This window comes from Anolis sagrei, chromosome 4 (assembly GCF_037176765.1).
Source record: "Anolis sagrei isolate rAnoSag1 chromosome 4, rAnoSag1.mat, whole genome shotgun sequence".
NCBI lineage: Eukaryota > Metazoa > Chordata > Lepidosauria > Squamata > Dactyloidae > Anolis > Anolis sagrei.
Window position 1 is genome coordinate 232317674 of NC_090024.1, and position 23822 is coordinate 232341495.

At 39.4% G+C, this 23822-nt stretch overlaps 1 protein-coding gene across 2 annotated transcripts; it reads left to right on the forward strand.

The window, feature by feature from the left end:
- The first annotated feature begins 6932 nt into the window (after nt 1-6932).
- Nucleotides 6933-22021, forward strand: MTG2 (mitochondrial ribosome associated GTPase 2). Of its 2 annotated transcripts, none has more exons than XM_060771992.2 (7): nt 6933-7072; nt 10451-10639; nt 13122-13269; nt 15585-15700; nt 15873-16091; nt 17716-17854; nt 20548-22021. In XM_060771992.2, the coding sequence occupies exons 1-7, from the start codon at nt 7064-7066 to the stop codon at nt 20940-20942; spliced, it is 1215 nt and encodes a 404-aa protein (XP_060627975.1). In that variant the 5' UTR covers nt 6933-7063; the 3' UTR covers nt 20943-22021. The 2 variants fall into 2 exon arrangements, with proteins under 2 accessions (XP_060627975.1, XP_060627977.1); XM_060771994.2 differs by having other exon boundaries at nt 6948-7072; nt 10455-10639.
- Nucleotides 22022-23822: the final 1801 nt, after the last annotated feature.

Sequence of the window (23822 nt, forward strand, 5' to 3'; positions counted from 1 at the left end):
TCATCTGGAGGACTTCTAAGTTTACGGTCTTATAAGAACTGAATGTTCAGTTTATAATCTGCACTGTATATTGTTTGCAACCTGTATTTCGTTGGCTTCTGTTTCTGCTATAGCCCCCTTTTTTTTCTAAGTGTGTATTTGGAGTTGTTTTTTTTTTCTTTCTTTTCTTATAATCCTGCCCTTAAAGAATATTGATAAGTCAGAGGCAACTTCACTTTCTGGTTTCTTTTCTCTCTGCCCAAAACCCAAGCCCTTTCCCCACATCGTCTAGCCCTATACACTGCTCAGCTCTGAAAGTAAGCCCAGGCTGGCTATCTTATGAAGGAGAAACAAATATATTAAGCAAAGATAATTTTATATCAAATATTTATTTATTGTTTTGACTTTTTAAGTTTGGCAAGGTGCCGATAGCTTGTCTGTCATTCAATTTTTGGACCAAATAATTTAATATTTTTTTCCAATTCAGTAGTTGAAGGGTTTCTTAAATTAAGATGAATGTGAACATTGTCTAGTAGTAAGTGTTTTGCCCATCTATATGATACTGTGGCCAAAGTTACATAGTGCCATGCATTCAGTATGGAGAGATCCGTGCGATTTATGCAAGCTTTCTGCTGCAGGCTACATCTTGTTTGCCTCTAGTACTGAAAGCTTTTATCCCCCTATTACAGCAGATACCATCCAAAAACCTGTTTCCAAAACAGACCTATAAGTAGAAGAAGGATGTAGAGTTCATGGTACTCCTTAAGGAATATTTTCAAAATACCACTTTTCAAACTTCAAAGAATTTTCATGTTGAAGTATCACCTTCTAAAAACTATAGGCCACCAGAAGAATTAAAACGACAACAACGAGCCTAAGAGTGTAAATATGAGATGTTCTAGGTCAGAAACAATCCAGTGTTAGATAGTTGTCTACAGATTAGAGTAGTGATGGCATTGGGTTGCTGTGAGTTTTCCGGGCTGTATGGCCATGTTCCAGAAGAATTCTCTCCTGACATTTCACCCACATATATGGCAGGCATCCTCAAAGGTTGTGAGGTCTGGAACATGGCCATACAGCCTGGAAAACTCACAGCAACCCAGTGATTCCGCTTATGAAAGCCTTCGACAACACAGTGATGGCATTGGCAATGTACAATAAATGGAGTGGGCAAACAGGCACAAACTGGTTTCAATCTGTAATAACTTCTTTTTTGTTTTTGTTTTTAATTTACACTGCTATAACATCATATACAATATTACATTACTTCACAAAGTCTTTTAAAAAACGTTTACAAAAATGATATTAAAACATCAGATGCCTTTGTGACTTTTGGCCCAACCTCTACAAATGTAAAGGGCCCAATAATAATAATAATAATAATAACAACAACAACAACAACTTTATTTGTACCCCACTACCATCTCCCCAAGGGACTCGGTGCGGCTTACATGAGGCCAAGCCCACCGCACATCAATAAACAAAAGTGATAACAAATAATCAATACAAAACAGTTAAAATAAAAACTCAAAAACAAAAATACACAACAAGCAATAAACAATAACAATAACATGCAGCATTTAAAAACCTATGGCCAGGCCGAATGTAAAATTAAAATTTAAAATGCTGGGCATAAACAAGGTAGGGTAAACTAGGATAGGGTTTTCAAAGAAAGATAAGCTGAGTCTCAATGAAAACCTTTAAGAATTATCCTACTATTCTTAGAATATATTCAAAGCAGTTTGCAAACAGTGATGGAAAAAAGCAAAACTGTATTATGATAATAAATAATAAAATCTTCAGCATGATACCACAAGTGTGTGCTGTTTGTAGAAAGTGAAAGGCAACAGAGGCCTCTCAAAACAAAAAGTATCCTGGTATATTGTGTTGTCGAAGGCTTTCATGGTATACTATCCTAGTATAGCTGCTCATTAAGTGGAATATTTTTTCCTTAGTCGTCATTTTTGTCTTCCTTTTCCTAAATCCTCCAATGTGTTAGCCTGGATCCTATCCCAAACTCCAGCTACATGTAGCACTATGGTTGGGTGGCTCTTGATCCTTCTGATGTATCTGCAGAAGGAGACTATCTAATTTGTATGCTATACAATATAATTGGCAAATGTGTCTATGGAGAATATTTGAAAAGGCTTTTGGCAGGAATCCAGAAGCCCCTTGTACCCAATTCTCTCACCAACAACGAACGCAATGGATCTAGTTCTTTGTTGGTGACATTTCCAGTTGTGGGGTCAGTTTTCTTACTCCAAACGCCAGATCTTGGCTCTTTGTGGTGATTTGGAGGAAAGGGTCGCATCAGTACATTTACAAAGAATGAGAGAGAAAAAATGCACTCTGCATTGCTCCTTACCAGCTTTGACATTTGCTTCTCCTGTGTTTTTTTTTAGCATTGTTGAAAATAATTTTTTGAAAGACCACAAGCATTTTAACAAGAACATCACTTCAGTTGGAAATGTCTTACATTAAGAATTTCTTGAATGTTGTACATATATATACACTGTATTTGAAAGAGCGCTTTGGAAATAGTTTGTACATTATTTCCTAATTTATACATGATTTTTAGTGTTAATATTTCTAACTGTTAATAACGGATATTTAAATGTGTTGTCCATATTTATGTATTGATGTGGAAACGAGAAAAAAAAGGTGATGCCAGCATTTTGACTTTTTTCATTACCTGTACCATATTTTCTGTTTTGTAATACAGAATGTTTAAACATGTTTTAGGTTAAAATGAACTGATTGTGAAGCCAAGTAATGGTACCTTTTTTCGTATGATGGAAAGACTTTTAAAAGGACTGGTGTAATCATGTTTGAAGTCTGTTTTTCTTAATTTAATTGCCGGTTGAGTGAAAATGATGCATCAGTCACACGCCATTTATAATCTGAAAATATTTCCAGTAAAGATAATTGCATGAGAAAACAAAAATGCTCATCTCAGTTTTCAAAATGTCAAATCATCTTCGAATTTCAAAATCAAGTACGTAATAGTCCCACTGTATTGTGTGCTGGTTAGGCCTCACTGAGTATTGTGTTCAGTGACACAATAGATATAGACAATTTGAATGAATGAATTATTTATTGTACCAGCCATAGGTGATGACATCAAATAATATACAACCTTTAAAAGTACAATAAGCACTTTTCAATATAAACATTAAAACTTATTCCATTTACTGGCTATTTAAAATTATATGTAGCAGCAGTGACATAATAACAATAACAAATGTCTGATACGTATTATCCCAAGCTTTCTCCATTTCCACTTCTAGCCTCTGCTGTGGACTTTACTAATTTAGCTCAGATTTTTTGGGCCGCGACTGCAAATGTGGCAACCTTTAATATTTTTGAATAATCCGCAAAGAAGTCACAGACAATGGCTGATTGTTTCCATGCTGCCCTTTCTTCCAAAAGGGCTCCCAGAAGATTGTTTCTAGGGCAATGTAACAGATAGTGTATTAAATCCTCTCTTTCCCCAGACCCGCAAATACAAAGTTGTTGGGCATGAGGGATCCCTCTATATCAAGTCAAGTCAAGTTTATTCGATGCATAGACCATAGGTTTTTAACATATAAGGCAAACTAATAAATACATGAAAACCAGATTATTAAATACAACATAAAATACACCATTAAAATCCTAGGTAAAGGTAAAGGTTGTTCCATGACATTAAGTCCAGACATGTCTGACTCGGGGATGGTACTCATCTCCATTTCTAAGCCAAAGAGCCGGCGTTGTCCATAGCCACCTCCAAGTTCATGTGGCTGGCATGACTGCATGGAGCGCCGTTACCTTCCCGCCTATTGATCTACTCACATTTGCATGTTTTTAAACTGCCAGGTTGGCAGAAGCTGGGGCTAACAGCAGGAGCTCACGCTGCTCCCCGGAATCGAGCCTGCGATCTTTTGGTCAACAAACTCAGCAGCTCAGCGGAGTTCAGAATGTTCTTTGATTGTAATGAAACTTCCCACATGGAATCCCCATGACCATCAGAAAATACTGTGTTTTCTTATAGTCTTTGGTGACCCCTCTGTCACCCCCTTGCGACCTCCTTAGGGGTCCCGACGCCCAGGTTGAGAAACACTGTGATAGAGGATTTCCTTGGCAAATTTCTTCAGAGGATGTATGCCTTTGCTTTCACTGAGGCCGAGAAGTCTGTGATTTGCTCATTTAGTGAATTTCCACAGATTTGAATCCTGGTTTCCTAGAGGTCTTCTAGGAAAACGGACACAAAAACTGGATTTGGAGACCACACATTGCCCAGAAATTACACTTTACCCACCTTTGTTCTAAGTGCCGTTCAGGTATACGCAGAGATCCATACCTGGCAGCCTGAGAGACGGACCTTTACGTGTTAAAGACAAAGCTCTTCAGTGCTCTCTTTAGGTTACTTGAACATGACTCCAAACGTCAGAAGATGAGAAGAAGGGGGGAAAGAATGTGGGACGGCTGCCATCCCGGAAGATGGATAGGCAGGGAACGAAAGGATATGGTTTCCTCCACTTTCCTTCATTTGATGAGATCATAGAATCATAGAGTTGGAAGAGACCACATGCAGTGCCTTTCATGTTCCTTGATTCGTGTTTGGGCGCTGCGTTTGTTGGTCCCTATGTAGACTTGTCCACAGCTGCATGGTACACGGTAGACTCCTGCAGAGGTGAGAGGATCTCTCTTGTCCTTTGCTGAACGTAGCATTTGTTGGATTTTCTTGGTGGGTTTGTAGATTGTTTGTATGTTATGTTTCCTCATCAGCTTCCCTATGCGGTCAGTGGTTCCCTTGATGTATGGCAGGAACACTTTTCCTCTGGGTGGATCTTCATCTTGACTCTCGTGGCTTGTTCTTGGTACTGCAGACTACTTCAACCAGAGAAGTCAGCCATAGCAGAGCACCTGATGAACCAGCCTGGACACAGCATATTATTTGAGAAGACAGAAAAGCTGGACCACTCTTACAACCACCATGTCAGACTACACAGAGAAGCCATTGAAATCCACAAGCATGTGGACAATTTCAACAGAAAGGAGGAGACCATGAAAATGAACAAAATCTGGCTACCAGTATTAAAAAACTCTAAAATTACTACAGCAAAACAGCAGAGAGGAAACAACCAGGCACATCTTAACACCTCTCAACAGAACATTTTCCCAGGCTCAGCCAAGCCTTCAAATGCTAATGAAGGTGGTCAGCTGAAACATTCACACCTAGCTTCAGCAGAGGGCTCTTTGCCCCACCCCAGTCATTCCACAGATATATAAACCCATTGTCCTAATTCCAACAGACTTCACTACCTCTGAGGATGCTTGCCATAGATGCAGGCGAAACGTCAGGAGAAATGCCTCTAGAACATGGCCCTATAGCCCGAAAAAACCTACAAGAACCTATTTATTTATTATTTATATCCCGCTTTATCTCTCCATAGGGAGATTCAAAGCGGCTCGCAATCAAAAACATTACAACAAAATATACAAGTATATAACAATAAAACTGAATATCATTATATGTTGTTTATTCATTGAGTCGCTTCCGACTCTTCATGACCTCACAGACCAGCCCATATAATATATTACATAATAATATAATGTTATATATTGTCATTAGTATTATATTTAATAAATTAATATTATTATATTACAATATTATTATATAGTATTATTACTATATTGTATTACATTATAATATTTATATGTCTAAATACAATATATTATTTGCATAGCACAATGGTATATATTATATTGTACTATACCACTATGCTGTAATATTATTAGTAATGTAATATGTAATATATAATATCCAATCATTATTATATTATTATATATTATATTGTACAAGAGGAGGGTTTTTTTTTGGTTGTGTCAGGAGTGACTTGAGAAACTGCAAGTTGCTTCTGGTGTGAGAGAATTGGCCGTCTGCAAGGGCGTTGCCCAGGGGACGCCGGGATGATTTGATGTTTTTATCATCCTTGTGGGAGGCTTCTCTCATGTCCCCGCATGAGGAGCTGGAGCTAATAGAGGGATTCGAACCTGTGACCTGTCGGTCTTCAGTCCTGCCAGCATAGGGGTTTAACCCACTGCGCCACTGGGGGCTCCACAAGAGGAGGGTGACTAAAATGATCAAGGGTCTGGAGAACAAGCCCTATGAGGAGCGGCTTAAGGAGCTGGGCATGTTTAGCCTGAAGAAGAGAAGGCTGAGAGGAGACATGATAGCCATGTATAAATATGTGAGAGGAAGCCACAGGGAGGAGGAGGGAGCAAGCTTGTTCTTTGCTTCCTTGGAGACTAGGACACAATGGAACAATGGCTTCAAACTACAAGAGAGGAGATTCTATCTGAACATGAGGAAGAGCTTCCTGACTGTGAGAGCCGTTCAGCAGTGGAACTCTCTGCCCCGGAGTGTGGTGGAGACTCCTTCTTTGGAGGTGTTTAAACAGAGGCTAGATGGCCATCTGTCGGGTGATTTGAATGCAATATTCCTGCTTCTTGGCAGGGGGTTGGACTGGATGGCCCATGAGGTCTCTTCCAACTCTTTGAGTCTATGATTCTATATTATTATACCACAATATATATAATACACTACCAGTATTATATATAATGTTTTTTCAGATCTTAGGGTGCTCAGTATTGGCAAGTGAAAGCATTTCCCCTTAACACAATGCCTCATCCAGCGGTTATGGACTTCAACTCCCAGAAACCTCAACCAACGTGACAGATGGCCAGGAATTCTGGGAAATGAAGTTCAAAACGTTTCAATCAGGAAAGAGGCTTGAGCCTCCCAAGCTCCGCCTCTCCAAACATTTTGAACCAATGGGAACGCTGCTGCTCCTTCCTTTCCTTTCCTCCAGTCGCATTCAACTCATACCGCGCAGGCGTACTTGCACGGGAGTATGCAACCGCCTCCGCCTTTTTCCCCCCGAGGTGCGTATGCGCAATAAGTGACGCCAGCCTCTCCATTCTTTTTGCGGCTTTCGACACTTCCTTCCTTTCCCTCCTCCTGTGGCGCGCGGTTGTGACGTCACGAGGCTTCCTGAAGCCTTCGAAAGGGCAAGGCCTGCTAGAAAATGGCCGCTGTGGGATGAAAAAGGTGAGATATCATTTCTTTCTATATATATTAAAAGGGAAAGGGCCTGAGGCTGTTAGGAATTGTGGGAGTTGAAATCCACCAATAGGAGCCTAGTGTCTAGGTCCAGGGAAGTCATGCTACCCCTCTATTCTGCTTTGGTTAGACCACACCTGGAATATTGTGTCCAATTCTGGGCGCCACAATTCAAGAGAGATGTTGACAAGCTGGAATGTGTCCAGAGGAGGGCGACTCAAATGATCAAGGGTCTGCAGAACAAGCCCTATGAGGAGCGGCTTAAGGAGCTGGGCATGTTTCGCCTGAAGAAGAGAAGGCTGAGAGGAGATATGATAGCCATGTATAAATATGTGAGAGGAAGCCCTAAACGGTTCTGGCCCGACCTACCTGTCCGAACGCATCTCCTCCTATGAACCAGTTAGGACATTAAGATCGTCAGGTGAGGCCCTGCTCTCGGTCCCGCCGGCTTCACAAGTACGCCTGGCGGGGACGAGAGACAGGGCTTTCTCAGTGGTAGCCCCTCGGCTGTGGAACGCCCTTCCTACAGATATCAGATCGGCCCCCTCCCTATTGGCATTCCGGAGGAGAGTGAAGACCTGGCTCTTCGAACAGGCATTCAACCAAGCAGTGTGATTGAGTGTAATTGATTATTGGAACGAGGAATACTGGACAATAAAACTGGATTCTGATTTCATTGATGAGACGTGATGGATCTGTTATACTGATGTATTGATGTTTGCTGTCTAATTAATTGCTGAACGGCTCTCACAGTCAGGAAGCTCCTGTCCTCTGGAGTATTGGCTATCCCTCCCAATTTGGTGTCGTCTGCAAACTTGATGATCATGCCTTCTAGCCCTTCATCTAAGTCATTAATAAAGATGTTGAACAGGACCGGGCCCAGGACGGAACCCTGCGGCACTCCACTTGTCACTTCTTTCCAAGATGAAGAGGAAGCATTAGTGAGCACTCTCTGTGTTCGTCCACTTAACCAATTACAGATCCACCTCACCGTAGTCTTGCCTAGCCCACATTGGACTAGTTTCCTTGCCAGAAGGTCATGGGGGACCTTGTCGAAGGCCTTACTGAAATCCAGGTACTCTACATCCACGGCATTCCCCGCATCTACCCAGCTTGTAACTCTATCGAAGAAAGAGATCAGATTAGTCTGGCATGACTTGTTTTTGATAAATCCATGTTGACTATTAGCGATGACTGCATTTGTTTCTAAGCGTTTGCAGACCGCTTCCTTAACAATCTTTTCCAGAATCTTGCCCGGTATCGACGTGAGGCTGACCGGACGGTAGTTGTTTGGGTCATCCTTTTTTCCCTTCTTGAAGATTGGGACCACATTGGCCCTCCTCCAATCTGCTGGAACTTCTCCCGTTCTCCAAGAACTCTCAAAGATGGTTGCCAATGGTTCCGAAATGACTTCCGCTAGTTCCTTCAATACTCTGGGGTGTAGTTGATCTGGCCCTGGGGACTTGAACTCGTTAAGAGCAGCCAGGTATTCCAGGCACTGATTCTCTGAATCAGTGCCCCAAATAACCCCAGGGACAGCTATAAAAACCAAAACACCAAGAATTTTGTTGTTGTTGTTGTTGGGCTGTTACGATTATATCAAACAATATACTTCTAAAGTCATTAAGTTTAATCCTTGCAAGTGATTTAAACTGTGATTAAATGATTAAAACTGAGTCCTTCAGATTAGTGCCTTCAATAATGCTGAAACCAATTTAATTTAAATCAAATTAATCTTGTGAAATGTGCATACCTTTTATTCTTGTTTGCAAACATTTGTTTCTTGGATTCAAACCTTATCTCATAGGTATTCCATGAAACATAATGCACTACTAAATAATTTAGTACCCAAATCCGCTCCTTCTCAAAAGGAAAACAACAGTTCTGTGTGAAGTGTTCATATGTTAGGGGAATCTGTGCTTGCTTTTAGATGATGTGTAGAATGGCTTTTATACCTCGCGCCGTGTTATAACTAACCCAGATTCATTTGGATTGGAACACACATGTCTATTAAAGCATCTAATAATGGTTTGTCTCTAAGAGGTGAGCATGGACAGACGGGAAGGAATGACTTCCCGAACCACTCTTGCTTCCTGAAGGTGGGGCTGTTGTGTGAACATTCACATTGTTTCAGTTTGGTACAGTACCTCCCATCCTTTCTCAGAGAGAAACCAGAGACTCACAATGTGCAGTAAGAAAAAGAGCAGGCCCCATGTGCCACTCCATGTACCTTGTGGATCTGGTTCCTTTTCTTCTTCCCGAATCCTGGGAGTATCTGTTTCATCCAGATAAAGGAGAAACTTGGAGAAACAGAAATAGGCAATGTGCAGGAAGAGGAAAGGGAGCAGGATCTGGAAGCATGTGCATGATTGTGTTTTCCTCCTCTTCCTGTGTGCTCTGTGTTTGTTTTGCCTGGGCCATCCCTTCCTTTGCTTGGGTGAAACAGAGATTAGCAGCACATAGAGGAAAAGGTGCTAGTTCTTCCTCCTCTTCTTGTGTGGCACATATTTCTGTTTTTCCCCTGGTATGGTAAGGGAAGTTTGATGACTTCTAAAACAGGCCAATATTGTGTAAAGAATTCTGGAATAATTTAACTGAACCCTCAGAGGCCTTAGGAAAGCACTATATGAACTAGTTTCGCTTAAAATGTACTATGCTTTTCAGGTGATAATGCATGATCAAATAATGAAGACAAGTTTACCCCCCATCAAATAATGAGTGGCTCAACTTTCCTTTTCCTCTGAGCCTTGCAAATTAGGAGCCACCCTGATTTTTTTACCATCAGCCCTTAATGGGTTCTTTAGCCTGCTAAAAGGTACAGAATATTGTGGTCCTGACTTTTATATAAGAATGATATTTTTTTTCCATTTTGTGTCAGGAGTGGCTTGACAAACTGCAAGGTTTAAGCCATTGTGCCACCAGGGGCTCCTATAAGAATAAGATACATTACAGAAGTTTGAAGCAACTAAGAAGTTATTTCACAATCTGTTGAAGTCTGATTGTCCTAAACCCATATTGTCAACATGACAGTTTGATCTTGAGTAGGGTGACAAGGATAACCATTTGGATGAGATAGTTTATTGTGTGTATAGAATAGCAGGCTTGATTTGGGGGAATTCTAGAGTAACAAAAGCAATTGTGAGAATGAACCTATGAGGGCAGCAATTCATCAGAGTTGTTAAGTGTACTTGATTTTGTAGTTCATTTGCAACCACCGCAAATCAGAAATGGATGCAGCTGTGCTTGATTGGTCTTTGCACAAGTGCTCAATTTTGTTATAACCTTGTTTCTCTTGCTCTTAATAGCATGTATCTTTTGTATGTCTGACTTATTTTACCCATTAATCACTTTTTCGCCCTTTCCTAGGCAGAGATGATGCGAATAACAATCAGAGCTTGGTTGGAAAGCCAGTGGATTTGGGCAGATTCACATCAACGGTGTTCACTTTTTCCACAGAAGGTTAAAAGCTGGCACAAGAATCTTAGCACAACCTGCTCAATATGTTCAAAGTCCAAAAGGCTGGAACGTAAAAGGAACCTTTCAGAAAAGAAGCTGGTAAAGTTTAAACAATTGATCAAATTAATTGCAAATGCAGGTTGAACATACCTGATCTGGAAATCCAAAAAGTTCCAAAACCCTCCTCCACCCAGCCACCTTCCTTCCCCCTCCTCCGACACATGTTACCAGGATCAAGGAAGGAAGGTCTCCCTCTTCCTTGTTGCTACAGCCACCAGCATCATTTCCTTCATCTCTGCCCCACTCTCATCATCATTGTGGTGGCATCCCATGAAGTCACATACCATTGTTGGTGAAAAGAGGATCTTCCTGCAAGAATGTTTGGTATCTTTAGTGCAGCAGAGTGCAGTGTAGCCTGTGTGTGTGTGTATGTATGTATGTATGTATGTATATTACCTTATGGTAGAAAACGGGAGAAAATACGCTGGATGCTCTGATAAAAACTTACTTTTATTATTGCATGTAATACAGCTCAGATAAAAGAGTAGATAGACAAATGAAAGTTACCTAACTTTGCTAGATGAGTCCCTAATTCTGACCCTCATGTCATGTCTCTCTGCCTCAAGGCATCTTGAGGCAGAGAGAAACCTCGTGATGCTCCCTTCTCATCAAACAAGACAGTAAAGCATACAGAAGACTTTTGGGAAGAAGGGTGGAAGTGACCTCTTCATGCAGGCAGGAAACAAAACACCTTGAGCTACATAGTTCTAAGAAATGGGAAAATCAGAGAGTAGGTGTGCACCACAGGGTTCCCTTTGTTCCCGATTGCTCTATATACAAGTGTTGATACTTCTGTGCTTTAAACACTTCCCACTCGCCTCACAATGGCACCCTGTTGGTGCCGGCAGCGGTGGCAATACAAAGCTACTTGGCTCCCTTGGTTGCTTTCCCACCAGGGCTCCCCCTTCGCTGCCACTACCTCCTACTTCTTGCCAGCAGGAGATGTGACACATGATGTCCTTTCAAATATTTAAACTTGGCTATCATACCCCATCTCAAGCTTTTCTAGTAAGAATTGGCTTATGTTTCAGAACAGCAGAGCACATGTTGACACCTGCTGGGGGGTGAAAGAAGCCATCTGGTAGCACAAGATATTTTTGTCCCATCTATGAGAGAAGAGGGACCTCTTATTGACCTTATTTGTTTATGTTCCAGAGACTGCTTTATAAAACCTTTTGGCAAGAATTCAACATTCAGGAAAGACAAGTGATTTGTTGCATTGTTTCAAAGTAATTTAGAGGAGCAGTTTGCAGCTGTAACCACTTGGTGATGCTATGTAAATTTTTAAAAGTTGTATTTCCTACATGGTGTCCCAGTTTATGCACATTGTTGGGCATTTGCTTTTTGTTCACACATTTAGCCTGTGTAATTTTCATGTTCAAAATGTGGACTTTTGCAGTAGTGTTTGTCTAACAGCTCTGTTTATTAGACAAAACCATTCAACTGTTTGAGCCTTGAAAACATTCTGGAGCTGTTTGTTAGTATAAAACTACATAATATTTTATATTGATGTTAAGATGCGAATCTTAACGAGTGCAGAGGGCATGACTATTTTTAATAATATGAAAACTGTCTGAAACACTGAAAGTAAAATCAAAACTAATTAAATATAAACTCTCATGGAAGTTACTGCGAATTGGTATTTTCATGATGGAGAGACAGGCTATTACATATTTTTCATGAAAGGTTGATTATTGTTTTAATGTTTCTTGACCTAGATGTGAAGCATCAGGGGGAAATGCCATAAAAGAGGATGGCATTTTTCCCAAGGACAAGTTTTCCCTTTTTTAAATAGAAGAAATGGGAAACCTTGAAGAAAACAGAAAGATGAAGTTTTACATTTGTTGTACTGTTATTAGTGAAGTGCTTTTTATGACAAGATTTGCTTATTCCAGATTAGAGATGCAAGATATTTTAAAGATATGTAAAAAAAACAAACCTATTATGTGGGGAAATGTATATAAATACTTTTAATCAACTTGGGTATGAAACAAAATGTGTACTTTGACCCATCAAAAAGCAAAGATGTCACTATCTCAGTTTTGGATTTTGAAGTATTTTGGATTTCGGAATTCCAGATAAGGGATAATCAACATGTATAGGCTGTATTCACAATTTTGCTTGTATAAAACAAAGCTTTTCTGTATTTGCATTGATATGTCAAATGGCACAATTTTATTTGTTGACTGGATTATGAATGAAACATTTTATTTGGCTAAAGCAGTAATACAGTAATTAATACATTTTACATAGCTTGAGTTTTCCCTCCTCACAAAGGGAGGAATTATGGCTTTTTGCATGGCTTCAGAATTTTTGGAAATACCCATGGTTGAATGAGATGACCACAATTGTCCTTTCTCCCACTGTGGCTTTGTTCTTGGTGTGTTTAAAAGTAGATCTAACCAGAGCCATATATGAAGCATGATTATCTTTCACATGGAGATTGAATTACTAGTGTGTTTGATTTTTTTTAATGGTTTGCTTCTTGGAGGTATTCAGAATAGTGTTTGTTCCATTTCAGTCTCGCTGCTTTGTAGATCATCGAAAGGTGCGACTGACAGCGGGCAAAGGAGGTGATGGCATTAGCTGTTTTCATAGTGAACCAAGAAAAATGTATGGTGGCCCAGATGGTGGAGATGGAGGAGATGGGGGACATATAATACTGAAAGGTAAGAGAGTTGTATATTTTAAAATTGTTCTGTATTTGTATACAATTGAACTATTTCCTGACTGTTTCCCAAACCCAAATTGGGGCTTGGGAACATAAATCATAAATGTGTATGTGTCCACAAATTCTTAAAAATACATGTTTGACACATGCCATCATGTGTACCTCCCTACTGCTATAGTTATTTTCAACCCTTTTTCTGACTCTATACTTTCTCCAAATACATAAGTTTTACATTGCTTGTGCATCTCACTTGTGTTGTTCATCACAGTGACTTATTTGGTACACAAAGCCTCTCTTTTGAGATAGGAGAACATGATTCAGAAACAAAGCATATAATTATCTCTAGAATTCATAGAGGGGAGTAGCAGAGTTTTATTCAATGCTGCTTATCTCTCAAAAACTCTCTTTATCTCCCTTCCAGTTCACAGAGAGACAGCGAGTGTGCAAAGCATCACAGTACAGAGGAGACAGTTCACCTAAATGACAGCTTGAGTCAATTTGATTTCTATTGTTTGCATTTGCCATGGGCATATAGACACTAGATGGTGGATGCAAGATTCCCCTAAATTGCTTTTATATGTGGCAGTGTGTAACGCTGTCTCTCCTGAAAGCAAACACTAGCTTTATCACATCTTACATTATGCTTCTAGAATACATTCCATTATTTTGATGAGGAAGTGCCATAGGAACCTGAGTAGAATTGAATATAATAATATTCAATATTGAAGATACTTTTCAAATGAAAACCTTGCAAGTGCATATTGTTTCAGCATCTGAGAAAATAATTGGGGGAGGGAGGGGAGGCAGCTTTTTTAGTGCTTGGTAGTCAAAATAACAGCAAATTACAATCCCAAGAGGCAGTTTATACATTGATTGATCATATTAGTAGAAGTGCCTTTTGACTATTAACAATTTGCAACTTCAAAACACCATTACAATACAATTAAACATAGTTGTAAAATGCTGCCTTGAGGTGCTAATTATAATAATTTGAGTACCAATAAATACTTTTTAAAGATAGGACACTTGAGAAAGCAGTCTTCCCTAAATGTACATGTGTTCTTATAGAGGTAAAGAAAAATACAATCATCCCTCTACATTTGTGACTTTGACTTTTGGGGATTTGATTATTGACAGATTTGATTAAAATGTCATTTCTAAGAATCTATAGGCCCTCTAATTGGCTTTTATGATCACCTTCCTGGAAAGTTGGCTATAGAGCCATGTGGGAAGAGTTAGGGATTCCTAGAGAAGCATTCTCTCCTGATGTTTCGCCTGCATCTATGCCAAGCATTCTCAGAGGTTGTGAGATCACCTCACAACCTCTGAGGATGCTTGCCATAGATGCAGGCGAAACGTCAGGAGAGAATGCCTCTAGAACATGGCCATATAGCCCGAAAAAACCTACAACAACCTAGTGATTCCGGCCATGAAAGCCTTCGACAATACAAAAAATACAGTGTTTTTATATATGCAATTATACAATTTCTGTAGTGGTCCTGTGCCTCTAATCCCAGCAAATGTGGATGGCTGACTGTAATTGCAACTGGAGGAGGAAGAGGAGAATGTTTGAATTTTAGCTGTAACAGCTACTTGATAAACAAGCTTATCTATGCAAGTAATAATAATAATAATAATAATAATAATAATAATAAACTTTTATTTGTATTCCACCCTATCTCCCCAAGGCGGACTCAGGGCGGATTCCAACATAACAATGGCAAATATTCAATGCTTACAAGATATATATACATACAATATATTATATTATTAGCATAGCACAATATCAGTATTTTATATTACTATATTGTACTATGCTATTATCTTGTAATGTTATTAGTAAGATTACATGTAATATAAAATATATAATTATAATATCGTATTATTTTTAGTAGTATTGTATTACATTGTAATATTATAAATAGTATATTATTAGCATAGCACAGGAGACAAGGTGGAACTATCTTTCTAGCCCCCCTCTCTTTAATGTTGTTTAGATGAGTAAGATCATTAGATTAGATAAATTAAATGATTTTAATTTATAGTTATATGCCAGTGTTTAGTTATATGTATGTTGGCATTGCATTCTTGCCATTAATATGTTGTAAACTGCCTTGATTTCCCCCAGGAGAGAGAAAGGTGGTATATAAATATACTAAATAGATAAATAAATAAATACCTATGTCCAAGCAGCACTAACTGATGTGCAAGAACAGTTTCTGACATTCATGGTGTGTTCTCCTCCAAGAATCATTCATTTTCTGTTTGCAAAGTGAATAACAATAACAGTAACCTTAACTCAATGTTTTATAGTGGATCAGCAAGTCAAATCCTTAGCATCACTTCTCCCACTGTATCGAGGTTTCGATGGCGAAAAGGGAGGGAGTAAAAACTGCTATGGAGCTGCTGGTAAATCTATTTATCTTAAGGTAGGCAATTAATATTTGTGCTTAAATATTCGTTCTTTTAAATGCGTACCAGTATGAATGACTTGTCAGTTGGTTTATTATATGCAGAAAATAAAGCTTGTTTTGCAGCCAGGTGTGTTCATGATGCAAAGCCCTAGTCTTAATTTGGCTCCAATTTGTCTTTGTTTCTAAGGTCCCCATTGGTACTGTGGTTAAGGAGGACAATGAAATTATCGCTGACCTCAACCAGCATGGTGAGGAATATGTTGCAGTCTATGGTGGAACTGGTGGCAAAGGTAATCGTTTCTTTCTGGCCAATGATAATCGAGCACCAGAAACGGCTACTGAAGGAGAGCCAGGAGAAGAGAAAGTTCTTAGTTTGGAGCTCAAGACGATGGCCCATGCAGGCCTGGTACGTACTTTTTCAGCAGCGTATTTGGGAGGAACAATGTGAGGGGAATCCCATTAATTCTGGGTGTGGAAAAGGAAGGGAGAAAGGAAGTTGGATGAGATTTTACATGAAATGATTTGTACTAGATTGTTTTGGATTCTTCATTGTTGTTTTATTTTGCTTTATGATACTTACTTGAATTGCTAAGTCTGTGGGAACATGAAAGAGTAAGAACCTGAAAAGTGTAGGTTTATTTTTCTTGGCCAAGGGAGTGCTTTATGGGATTAGGAATGGTTTTAAACAGGGTTTTAAAAACTTATTTTGATTATTGTTTTAATAAGTGTAATATATAATTCCTTTAGGCTGTATATAAATATAGTAAATAAATAAATCTGTAAACATGACTTAAACAGGCCTTTGACCTTGATTAGAATTTTAATGGTCAAACTCGAGGACTTAGTGATTTGCTTCACTTTGGCACTTTGGATTGCTACTTGAAGCAAGCTTATTTTATCTACAGGAACTGTGGCATATGAATTTTGGATTTTATTAACTAGGATTTATGTGATGTTTTAATGTAAATTGCGGTGTAAATTTTATATTGTGGTTTTAATTGCTTATGCATTGTGTATTCTATGTGTGCAGCACTGTGGAGTGCTTTTCTGAGCTGCCCCAAGTTCCTTCGGAGAGATGGTGGCAGGATATAAATAAAGTATTATTTATTATTTAAAACGCTGACAAAATCACGATCTGTCAACTGCAAAAGGCCACCTTACTTGGATCTGCACGCATCATTCGAAAATACATCACACAGTCCTAGACGCTTGGGAAGTATTCAACTTGTGATTTTGTGATATGAAATCCAGCATATAGATCTCGTTGTTGTTGTTATTATTTGTAGATTTTTAAATTGTATAGTTTTTAATCCCCTTTGCGTCCCAGTCCTGGGAAAAGAGCAGGCTATAAATTATTATTATTATTATTATTATTATTATTATTATTATTATTATTATTTGTTCTCTGCCTCTTCTTATGGCTCAAGGCAGCATACAGCATAGTTTAAAAAGTCCTTTAGTAAGAAAACAGGTTGGAAGATCTATAAGACAGTTCTTTGTGGCCATTTCAGAAGCAGGGAGGTTGGCTTCAATTTTTCTTTCCTAAAGGTCAGACTGACTATAATTCACCCATTCAAAAGGAGTGGTGGGCAAAGTGTGACTTATATCCCATGTCTGTCCCCAGAGTTGTTTTATAGCCCCTGTAAGGTGTTTTTTTTTTTTTTTGGCCTCCCAAAAAACATTCTGCAAGGCCATTTCACCACATTTTAGGTATGCTCTGCCCATTTTATCTTAATAGTAATAATATTCCAGCACAATTATCTCAAATTTCTTCATTGGTAGGTATTATGCAGATCGTTTTCTGATTCTGCAGATCGTGGTAGTAGAAGGAACAGATCCGCTAAATATTGGATCCACCATGTCATGCAGAATTAAATATATGAATGGAAGATGCTTGTGCTTGCTGCTGCTTCACAAACCAAGTATTTGCAGGATGATGTATTAAAATGCCAATATTGTGGTTTAGTGAGGGCAGTTTTACCAGAGTTGGCTACTTTTTTACATATTACATTTTGGGTTGGTCCTTCCAGGTGGGATTCCCTAATGCCGGGAAGTCTTCGCTGTTGCGCGCAATCTCCAATGCAAAACCAGCCGTGGCTTCTTACCCCTTCACAACCTTAAATCCGCACGTGGGCATTGTCCACTACGAAGGCTATGAGCAAGTTGCAGGTATGGCTTTATAAGAATCCCTTTGTGCTGCTTATTAGCTTCAGTTGAGCTTTTTAATGCATTAAAAATGTCATAGCCTGAGTACTCTTTTTAAAAGGCATGTTGCTCTCATCTATCGTCTATAATAGCTGGATATTCTTAGAACAAACAGACCTAAAAGTAAAGATAATTACACAGTATTCTTTGACTTGAAATACATTGAAATAATTCACTCTACTGTCATAAGTGGTCTGTCTTTGAAATACTTTGCTGTATGTTGGCTGTAAACAAACTAGGAACACATTGTTCTGGACTGAACTTGGAGGAGTTATTTTTTTGGTCTGGCCATATCGATAGTATTTTTTTCTAAGCTCCAATCCTCATATTAGTCGTATCCACCAAAGACAACAGTAGGAGAAGGAGATGTCTGTAACGTTGGCTGCTGCCCATCCTAGTTGAAAGTGGGATTGACATTGGGATAGACTCTTGCTAGTCATTGTATGATATGATGCTATGAAATTGGAGTGGGCAGCCATGAAAAGGAGTTATGATGCTTGCAAAAAGAGAAGCTGCTCTGGTCCCTGTCTTTCCAAAAAAAGATCTGTCACCGTTGCTACCCTTTGTTTGTCTTTCAGGATGGAAAGAAGCAGTTCAGACCGCTCCAGACTGCATCTTCCTGACAAAAGAAAAATGCCTTTGCTCTTAATTCCCTTATTATTATGTTTTACAATTATATGCTGCCTTTCAGGAAACAGACATTTGTAGGGCAGTTTCAAATAACATCAATATATGTTTATGAAATCACAGTGAAAAATATTAGCCTTTAAAGAATCATTAGGATCTTTTTTTCACTTGTAGCAGATGACCAAGTGAAGGGAGGGAGAGCCCATCTGGAACAGGATCCAAAGCCTGCTGCTTTCCTCACTCGCTTCCCTATATTGTGCGATTTCTTCTGCAGGACAGTTGAGATCAGATGCTCCCAAATACAGAGGAGTCTTTTCCATAGGGCAGATGGGGAGTAGATGTCCCAGGAGAGGAGAAAATCCAGTTGTTTTTCTCTCCCACAGCTCGTACATTCCCATGGGCATTTTAAATCTTTTACTTTTAGTTGAGTAAAAGAGTTTCCGTTCTTAATGGGTGTTTAGACTCTAATCTGTATCAAATTTAATGTTTTGTGACAATGGTGTTGTATTTTAATCCATTGTACAATTCCCAGAGCATTCATGTTTTAATATATTTAGTAAAAGCAATGAAAAATAATTCATATATTACACCAGTCTTACAAAATTTTATGTCCTTTTTTGCCTCATAGCTCTGTGTAAGATTCCATAATAAAGGATCACATTTCAATATAATAATAATCTAGATGCACAACATAATCAGCATTCAACCAAACTGTATGTTTTAATCAATCCCAGGGGGTAAAATTTCTACAATCAGTGTCATTAATTTACATTAAAGGCAAAGAGATGTGGCCATTCTAATTAGGATACTTCATTTCCATAGAAACTAGTTGATGATATTGCAGATAAGGCATATTTTTAACCTTAACATGTGCCCTGGCTCTGTAGCAAGAAGACCTCCTGGCTAGATTTAACACATTTGTGTGTGTCAGGAGCGATTTGAGAAACTGCAAGTTGCTTCTGGTGTGAGGGAATTGGCCATCTGCATGCTCAGATGTTTTACCATCATATGGGAGGCTTCTGTCATGTGCCTGCATGAGAAGCTGGAGGTGACAGATGGGAGCTCATCCTACTCCCTGGATTCGAACCACGCCAACCTTTCAGTCAGCAGTCCTGCCAACACAAAGGGTTAACCCATTGCGCCACTGGGGGGCCCTTTGTGTGCTGCAGTTTATATATGAGAAGTCTAAACAAGAGTTTGTTATTATTTGTTCTTACCTAAATGTCTTGGCAAAGAATTCAAGACTGCCTTCTCCTCAAGCCCTTTATATTTGCTATAGAGGGCTTGAGATGGAAACAGCATCCTGTTACTTGTGGAGAAATTTGAAGAAAGCAAGACCCGTTCAAGAGAGCTTGTTGATTGTTATCTTTGGTTCTGCAGCAGGAACAATAAAAAAAACCTTATGCACATGCTAAAGCAGGCATGAGCAACTTTGGTCCTCCAGATGCTTTGGACTTCAACTCCCACAATTCCTAGGAATTGTGGGAGGTGAAGTCCAAAACACCCGGAGAGCCGAAGTTTCCCATGCCTGTGCTAAAGGAAAGGCAGAGGCAGAGCTGGTATTTGTGGAATCTGGGGAAAACAGCTGCCAGAAAGATACTTCTGTTTGAGGGTCCACCACCAATATCCACCAAGGTGACAGTTCAAGTATACATAACAATATAAACCATCTGTCCTCTAAAGATATGTCTGAGCAAACTGGGGCTACTGGAGAATCCTCTCCAGGTTTTAGCTCAATCTGTAGAAAAGCTTCCCTTCAAATTGGTTCAGCACTTTGAAAAACTCCTTTAAGGTTCCCACTAAAACCCAGAGCACGTTCTTCACACCCTCCTATTGCAAGACAATAGTTGTGCACGCCTGTGGTGAGATATTTGTGAACAAAATAGGTCCCATCTCTTCCCCTTCCTGCCTGCTAGCTCCTCTTGTCTTTGCTGAATTTGGTGAAGAAACATTGGATACATTTTTCTGAAATTACTCAAAAACCAGCACTCTATTGATTGCTCTGCTGTCTTTTTGCCTTCTTTTTGCAGTTGCGGATGTCCCTGGCATAATAAAAGGAGCCCATCAGAACAGAGGACTTGGCTTAGCTTTCCTAAAGCACATAGAACGCTGCCGGTTTCTTTTGTATGTGTTGGATCTCTCTGTGCCTGAGCCATGGACGCAGCTGCGAGACTTAAAATACGAACTGGAACAGTATGAACAAGGCTTGTCCAAGAGACCTCACGCCATCATCGGGAACAAGTTTGATCTTCCGCAGGCGAAGAGCAATTTGCCTCTCCTTAAGGAGCAAGTGGAACAGAGAGTCATCCCTCTGTCTGCCCTGACAGGAGACAATCTGGAGGAATTATTGTTGCACCTGAAAGACCTTTATGATCATTATGTAAAGACAGAAGAACGACAGAGCTGTAAGCCCATGAAGTGGTAGCTAGCAGGAAAGCTCCTTTTTGGTCACATCTAGGTAGAAAGGGGATGAAGAACAAAATACCCAATGTTTGTGAAACAACAGGTCTTGAACACACCCAAAATTAAAGACACTTTCCCACAAAAGCTGTAGAAACATACCAGTGACTTCCTTTCCCCCCATTGCTTAATTGGGCTCTTAAAGACATAAGGAATAGTCTGTTGGCTCTGGTTAATCTGATTATATATGTTTTTATACAAATGTGGAAACTAATACTAGGGCCAATGGGTATAATACAGAAACTCGCATTCTATCAATATGCCTAGACTTTTCCTTGAATCTTCTTGCTTTGTACTGTCGAAGGCTTTCATGGCTGAAATCAGTGGACTATTGTGAGTTTTCTGGGCTATATGGCCATGTTCCAGAAGCATTCTCTCCTGATGTTTCACCTGCATCTGTGGCAGGCATCCTCAGAGGTTGTGAGGTCAGGAGAGAATGCTTCTGGAACATAGCCATACAGCCCGGAAAACTCAAAACAACTCCGCTTGCTTTATTTCTATTTTATTTGAGAAATAGGCAAGAATGAATGACCATCTGTAATAGGGGAGGCAGTATGACAAGTGATAAATCATTTGAAACAGTGCTATGAAAAGCTAACTGATTTTACTGGTCTGAATCGTGCTTACATTTGTGTTGGATTATGGCCACAATCAATTTCCAGGGCACAAAAAGAACAGAGAATGCCAGTTTTAGAAAATGCATATATTGTGTTGAAGATGTGCATAAAAACACCATGATTGGCTTGCTGTAGCATATTGCTAAAAAAAAGAGAGATTTAATCCTTTTGGCCACATTTCTTTCTTTGTGGACCATGGTTACCCATTAAAATGCTACATAGCTAGGAAGGGATAATAAGAATGTACAAGTCATTAACCATGGATGTCGTATTTCTTCTCTTTTATTTTGCAAGAAAATCCTGCTTTTGTTCTCTGTCTTCAGTTTCTTAATGGAGAGAAATGATAAATTGGGAGGATTTAGATGAATTAGTAGGATGCTTCACTCTGCATAGTGGAATAATAGTAAAACCATATCCTCGGATGCAATTTATGTTTTTCTCAGGATCTGTTCACATGACCTTTAAGACATTCTTCTCAAAGGCCTCATTGTCGGCCGGTTTTGGTTTGAGAACTAGCTAGAGGAAATCAGTGAGCCATTTAAAGATACACTCAAATTCAATTTGGTCTGCCCTGCCCCCCAATATTCCTATATATCTATCCATTCATCCACACACACACACAGGCCCACATATCATATGTGGGATCAGATATTTATGTAATACATTTTTATGTCTTCTAGAACCCTTTATTTTTTTTACTGTCCTGATTTTAGAGGTTTTTAAAAGAATTTTTTAAATACTGGCTACCATTATTTAAAAACTCTAAAATCAGGACAGTAAAGAAAACACAATACTCAACATAGGGGAATTCCAGACAAGAAACAAATTAGGGCCAGCTAATGACCTCCCAACAAATGATTCCCATGAGCTGAAAGCAGCCAAGCCTTGAAGCTAGAAGGCTATTCAATGATAATCAAAGTGATCAATTGCAGCATTCACACTCCACAATCCTACTTGTCTTGTTTCCAACAGATCTTGCAACCTCTGAGGATGTCTTCCATAGATGTGGGCAAAATATCAGGAGAGAATGCTTCTGGCACATGGCCGTACAGCCCGGAAAACTCACAGCAACCTAGAGAACTGTTTTTTCTAAACATTTTCTAGGTCTGCCAGAGTGATTTTGTTGTATTCGTAGGTCTTCGCATATAGATGAAACTGTTTAGTTCGCTTACATAATAAGCAGGCCTATTGTATGTGTATATTAATTACAGAACAAATTAGAATAAGTTGTGTGGAGGAAAAATCCCCTTTTTACAAAAGATATAATTACTGGAAAATAAAAGCTTATTTATTCCTTTCCTCTTTACCCTGATATCTGAGTAGCAAGCGGGAAGGCATAATTCAGGAACCAGTGACTCCTGGAAACAACCACTTCCAGTACAAATGGTAGGTTGAGGATGACTTTCATCAGGACCACAGGAAATGTGTTGTCAAAGGCTTTCATGGCTGGAATCACTGGGTTGCTGTGAGTTTTCTGGGCTGTATGGCCATGTTCCAGAAGCATTATCTCCTGATGTTTCACCCACATCTGTGGCAGGCATCCATAGAGGTTGAAGTATCTACTGGAATTGAGGCAAGTGAGGTTTATATATCTGTGGAATGATGTCCAGGGTGGGAGAAAGAACTCTTGTCTGCTTGAGGCAAGTGTGAATGTTGCAATTGGCCACCTTGATTAGCACTGAATGGTCTTGCAGCTTCAAAGCCTGGCGGATTGCTGCCCGGGGGAATTTTTTTTTGAGGTGTTAGCTAGCCCTGATTGATTTTTGCCTGGAATTCCCCTATTTTTTGAGTGTTGCTTTTATTTACTGTCCTGATTTTAGAGTTTTTTTTTTAAAAAAAACCTGATAGCTAGATTTTGTTCATTTCACAGGAAATGTTCAAACTGCCTTGTATCCATGCACCCAGTTTTTACCTGAGGTGCCGCTTTAAGCAACAGCCACTTGAAATGCAAAGGTGCATTTTAACTGTCCTGGTTCAAACAACATAAGACGGCGACACAAGAGAACTCTGACTGTTGGTCACAAGCCACTTTATATACGAGGGTTGAATGAAAAGTAATGCCTCCATCTTCGTAACTCCTCAACAGATGGCAGTACTGGTATGTGACAGATAGTGGTTTGTTCAGTAGCCTCTCCTTAACAGTTCTATTTTGGCGGGAAGCCTTAGCATTGAACAGTTGTGTTGTTAAAGTGTGAAATATGGAACCCTGCGCAGACGGTCGGTCAATG